This window comes from Azolla caroliniana, unplaced genomic scaffold (genome assembly GCF_043228905.1).
Source record: "Azolla caroliniana isolate FFs.n. ecotype wild unplaced genomic scaffold, voAzoCaro1.0.p SCAF_20, whole genome shotgun sequence".
NCBI classification, from domain to species: domain Eukaryota; kingdom Viridiplantae; phylum Streptophyta; class Polypodiopsida; order Salviniales; family Salviniaceae; genus Azolla; species Azolla caroliniana.
Window position 1 is genome coordinate 9,270,064 of NW_028230455.1, and position 6,060 is coordinate 9,276,123.

A 6,060-nucleotide genomic window follows, 5' to 3' on the forward strand; every position below is an offset into this window, starting at 1 on the left:
CATGCAAAAGAAGCATAGAATGTGATGGTGATATCATTGACGAGAGGAGGATTCGCAGAGAGTAGTTAGTAAGTAGCAAGAGAAATGGTGAATGGAGGAGAAGATGAAGAAGAAGGCATTGCTAAGCTCAATCAATTCTTTCCTCTCTTCCCTTCAATTCAAAAGCTCTTTGTGTAAAAGGACAAAAATGCAAAATACAGTAAAATATAAAATACTTCAGATGTTTTGAAGATCTGAGAAGGAAAGCGAAACAAAGCAAAACAGAGACAGAGACAGAGACAGAGACAGAGACAGAGAGACAGAGAGAGACGCACAGAGAAAACAGAGGCGGAGGCGGAGACAGAGACAGAGACAGATACAATGAACAGCATAGGATGAAAAGTGAGAGGCCATTGTTAGACCTCCCCGCTCTCCTTCACTGCATTCTCCCCGCTTGCTTCACATCGGCCCATCCATCTAGGTATTGACCTCAGATCACTCTTGCTTCGACCCACAACTTGATAACAATTTTCCGAATCTTAGCTAGAAATCTGAGGGTCGGTTGATCCTTTCTCTGGTTTTCCTTCTCTCCTTCTTTCCTTTCGGTTGTGGCGTTTCGGCTTTTTTGGTGAGAATCTCAAGAGCTTCCAACACAGATTTGGAGAAATGCATTATCTGTACATTATCATCAGAGATTTTTGAGATTCTGGAGCTCAGAGAAATCGCAAGGAAAAGCTTTCTGGAGACGTAATACTAGCTCGGGTTTAGAATAGCAAGATCTGTTCAATTCGTTGAACTCACGAGGAGATCCACAAGGAAGGGAAGGCCGAAGTTTTGTCAAACCAAAAGAAAATTATAAAACAGAAAGGAATAGTTAGGGTCTTTATACACTTCATTAGCAATTTTTGGTAGAAAGACACACATGAATTAGGGGACCTGATAACCAAGATCTGTGAAATCTTTGAAGGAAATCTACAGGGAAGGAAAAGACCTAGGGTTTGGAAGGCACTGTATCCACAAAGAGCCAATTAGATTAAGAACTTGAAACAAAAAAAATAAAACTGAACATTATGAAGGCTGCCATTGTATATGTTCTTGTTTGCGTTGGTTTCATTGGGCTTGTTATTTTTTCCAATCAGCCTGAGAGGCTCAAATCAAAAGGCCATGGGAGCCTTCAACATGGGCGCCGCCTTGTTGTAAGAAAACTGCATCCATCATCATCAAAGCAAGCCTCGAAACATGAGAATGTAGCATTTGATCCCATCATTGCCAATCTGGAACGAAAGAGAGAAGATCGAACTTGGGAAAAGGAGTATATGCAACACCAATATAAGCAATGGGCTGATGATTCTTCAAAACAATCTTCTCATGATTCAGCTCCTCATGCAGAATCTCAACCCGACCCTGAATCTGAGGATTGGGATTATTCGGATACCGAGGCTTACTTGAACGATGAAGAGCAGTTTAATATATCATCTCGGATTATTACTCTATTCCCATTGATTGATAACCATCCTTCAGATGGAATCATTAGCTTTCAGGAACTAGTGGACTGGCATTATCATGCTTCCTTGAGTGAAGCTGAACATCGTGCCTCTCGTGAGTTGGAGATGTATGACAAGAATCATGATGGAATGGTTAGCTTATTGGAGTATTTACCACAATCAGCTTCCTCCTCCAACTCGAGTATGTGATTGCTATACTTCTGAAGACCATTGGTTTTTTAGATGAACCTTATAACCTTCATTCATGTGTATATGCTAGTGAATGATTCCATGGAGCATGGTGGAGCTGGATGGTGGAAAGAACAATTTGATGCTGCTGATGAGGATGGAGATTCTCTTCTAAATGCCACTGAATTCAACAAGTCAGTGTTTAGTCATTGACATCTTGCTTTGATAGTGCAGACAACCTAGCCATGCTTAGCATTTCATTGATTTTTGATGTTTTATTTGCAGCTTTTTGCATCCTCAGGACAGCCATAATGAGAAACTACATCAATGGCTTCGAAGGCAACAGATACAGTAAGACCATGTGAATGTAGGGTAATTGAGGATTTAATTACTGTTGAATTAAGATTATAATAACTCCTCATGTTATAATATCAGATTTGAAGGCTAATGCATCAATTACACACATGGTTGTTGGAAAGATTATTCAGGCAAATGAACTCCACTGTTTTATGTTTGGACTAAGAATAGACCAGCTAAGTTAATTAGATTGGCCAAGATTAGTGATATGGAAAATCAGTATACTGTGCAACTAATTTGAGAAATTGACTTCTTGAGATCTTAATGTAAAAGACCAAACAAATAAGGATACACACTTAACATTATGGTGAAAATATGTGTTATAAAATGTCGGGCAAAGATCATGGAATTGTACCAAATGAAAGATTGCATCAATCGATTATCAAGTTCAGATATATTGGTAGCTCCATGGATGATGATATATACATGGAGATATAAATACATACATGGTGTTTGGGTTTTTGACTTGTAGAATTCCCTTTTATTCAGATTAGAGGATGCCTATATATGAACCTTGTCTGCTAAGTCTCAAATCAGAATTGGAAGGGAGGCACAAGCCTGTGGGTCCTTGCATGCATATGTGCCCATTTGTTTATTTTGAAAAAACTTCATTGCCTCTGAATTAAAATAGTTAACTATAAAAGTCGCGTCTTAACCACATCTTTCATCTTAGCATAGGAGACAAATGGGGAAGATACACAGGGAACTCTGACTTTTTGATTAAAACATGCTTCATTAATTTTGAAATTTGTTTTCTTGTATTCTATTTCAGAGAACGTGACCACGATAAAGATGGCAAGTTAAACTTTGCCGAGTTTGAACATGAGTTTTATGATTTGATACGATTATATGATGAAGAAAGCTTGCATAAAGATGCTAATCTGGATAGCAGCGCAAGAAGAGAATCTGATGCCAAGAGTAAATTCTCAGAGTTGGATAAAAACAAGGACGGGCAAGTTTTGTGTTATTTCTTTCCCTTGTCTTTGCTATACAAATTTCGAAGTAAGATTGGTATTATGTAGGCAAATTAAGGTATCTGCATAGTTACAAAAACAATAATTATTCTGAGCCGGAGATCTCTGTGTTAATTGTTCTGATTTCTACATGAGTTTGAGGCTCCAAGAATTAAAAGTAATATAATTCCTACTGATTTTTCAGGTTTCTAACTGAAGATGAGCTTACACCTGTTATGGATGCATTAAACCCAGGAGAGATTTATTTTGCCAAGCAGCAAGCAGAATACTTAATGTCACAGGTGGCTTAAACTTACTTACAGTTCTGGCTGCGTAACTACTTTTTAGAGTTAAACTTATTAGATGCTATTTTTTTGTCATTGCAGGCTGATAAAAACAAAGATGGGCATTTAACGATTGAGGAAATGCTGGAAAACCCTTATGTGTTTTATAGCACAGCCTATGCATATGAGGATTATGAAGAACATTATCATGATGAATTTTAAGGTATGCTTATGTATGAATGGTAATATTTGTTTATTGCTGAGTCTTAATATACCAATTATGAGAACTGATAGTGGAAATACAGTTAATAGCTTATAGTAGTAATACATTCTTGACACCTAATAACATTAGATAATTAACTAATTACATTGGGGCTATGTATCATTCGAGATAAAGTAATTTCTGTATTGATCAAGATTGAATACTCACTGTAAATAAAGAAGCTGTATCTTTTCTAGTGCCTTTGCTATATTTAGGCTGTTAATTATATAAGGATGTTCTCACATAAAAAGGCCATCCTTGAATCCTGACTTTCCTGGCCAGTGTTCCATTTCTCCCGCAAGGTGTATTTTGATTGGTGAACGCCCACCTGTGTTTTAGCTCTCTAGATCTTTACTACGCCACGTGCTTGTTTTTATTTCAGAGGCAGTTAATTGAGTTAAAGAAAAAAAAGGCAATGATTCGTCTTGTGTCCTTGTATTTATCTTCCTCTCCTACATTCATTGAATTGTATTGAATCGTCTCTTTTTAGTTCATAAGATTGCAATTCTGTTACGGTTTCTTAGATTCCATGCTGTGTGCGTGCAATTATGTTTCTGCCTTGGTTTCTGAGTCATTATATTGCTATCATTGCCATTTCTCAACATGTGTCAATTCTTCTAATCTCTGGTTTTGAGGAATGGAGGTGCCCGAATCAGTTTTCTTGCATTTAATATTTTATCAGTCATCTACATTGCATATGTATATTTAAAAAAATTCCTTCGTGAGACAGAAGTTGAGATTTAAATCTTTCAAACATTTTGGGACTGCACTGCATATTGATGCACTTCTTTGATTTCTTTAGCAAAGCGGAAACCATTACAAAGGTAGCATTAACAATCCAAGGTTACATGGTTCAGTCTACAGAAGAATGCCTTAAAGGAGGAGGTTCCTGTGCAGATATCGTCTTGCCCAACTGTGTCACAGTATCCTCTTGTATCAGTTTGTAACACAATGCATGTATTTCTTATTGGACAAGTGAGGTCCACCTGAAACTAATACAAGTTCTCAGAAAAGGAACCAACATATTTGTTTGGGAGAAAGCTTCCCTATTTTTTATGACATTTTATTTTCTTCAAAATTGATGCATTATGGATAAGCAGTTTTTCAAAAAATCTTATTGCACTGTCCCTTCTGAAAATGAACACCTACCTATGTAATGCATTGACCTAAGCATCAAAGATAATCTGCGAGTCAAGAGAAGGTTAAGAATCCTCCTCCACTGGAGATGGTAACCTTTCCTGTAAAGGATCAATTCAACTTGACCATTCATTCCTCAGAATTGCACCTGTCTGAAAATAGTTGCCTATATCTATATGGGTGTTATTCTTGATTTATTGCTTTATTAAAGTATAACCACAGAGCTCCAAGTAATTGGTTTATCTATGGTATATGTCATGGGGCCTCGCAATATCAAGGTTATGAAAAATACAGCAATCTGGTGGTTGTGAAGCACAAGTTTGTTTATCCTCCAAGATGATTGATTATTTTTTCATACTTGGTAGTATAATCAAAGAGGTTAAATTCATTGGTTTTAAGAAATAGGAATTTCAGCATGTTGAAGTCAACGTGTAATCCATGTTGATACACCAGTATCCTCATGTTTGTGATTATCAAATGAAAGATTGCAAGTAAAGTGGAGATAATTAACCGAGTTGTTTGGAACATAATCTGAGTTCAAATATAATGCGGTGTGAAACGAAAAGTTGGAGCAGGTGTTTGAACATTATGTACATGCTAGTATGATCATGCACTTAAGAAACAAATGTACATCACCTACAAAAAAAGTGTCGTTAAATACGTGTTATGATGTATTGTGTTTCTATAAATAAATGCCTTCCTTGTTCAAGGACTTCATACATTTACTCTGATTGATAGGAGTCTTGAGGTGAATGCTTTGCTAAGGAGATTGACAAGTTCCGTTTCTGTTTTTAGCATTACCTAGAAGCTAGAATATGATTGATATCATCATTTTCTTGGATGATGCTTGCGATACTCTCTCCCACACTCACACACATACTTCTTGGATGATGCTTGAGATTATATTACATGTGGGCAACCTCAAGTTAAGGTGAAACCCACAATGAATGGATACAAGAAAGGGATCTAGAGCTGTCTTGTTTGTGTAAACTATAAACAATTCAAAGAAAAGAGCTTAGAGATACTCTCCATGAGAAATATACACAAGGAAAGACAACTATGGATCATCGTGTGAGTTTAGATAGCTTGATAGATACGTCAATGGATCTTCCAATGTTCTTCATCCTTTTAGAAAAGTCAAGGCATTTCCATCACAATTGGGTTACGGGTACATCTTCATTACAGCATATACCCTCTTTGTGAAAAGAAGTGAACTTTTATTGGATAAGACATTGCTAGTGCTTCTAGGAAGATTAAATTGTAGCGTATGCTTTGCAATTGGTACAATTGAACAAAATGGCCTTAATGATTTTTGTATCTTCATGTGAATTCTTGTCGGATATTTATCAATAAGTTTGGTTAGTTAGAAGATGGATCTACACTTGATAATCTCTAATATCCATACAACTTGTGCT

The 6,060-nt window shown here is 36.6% G+C and overlaps 1 protein-coding gene across 3 annotated transcripts; it reads left to right on the forward strand.

The window, feature by feature from the left end:
- The first annotated feature begins 283 nt into the window (after window positions 1-283).
- LOC147850923 (uncharacterized) lies at window positions 284-4,708 on the forward strand. Of its 3 annotated transcripts, none has more exons than XM_087335690.1 (7): window positions 284-1,665; window positions 1,744-1,846; window positions 1,938-2,003; window positions 2,782-2,961; window positions 3,168-3,264; window positions 3,349-3,469; window positions 4,311-4,708. In XM_087335690.1, the coding sequence occupies exons 1-6, from the start codon at window positions 1,050-1,052 to the stop codon at window positions 3,466-3,468; spliced, it is 1,182 nt and encodes a 393-aa protein (XP_087191816.1). In that variant the 5' UTR covers window positions 284-1,049; the 3' UTR covers window position 3,469; window positions 4,311-4,708. The 3 variants fall into 3 exon arrangements, with proteins under 3 accessions (XP_087191816.1, XP_087191817.1, XP_087191818.1); XM_087335691.1 differs by having other exon boundaries at window positions 4,373-4,708; XM_087335692.1 differs by having other exon boundaries at window positions 4,376-4,708.
- The last annotated feature ends 1,352 nt before the right edge of the window (window positions 4,709-6,060 follow it).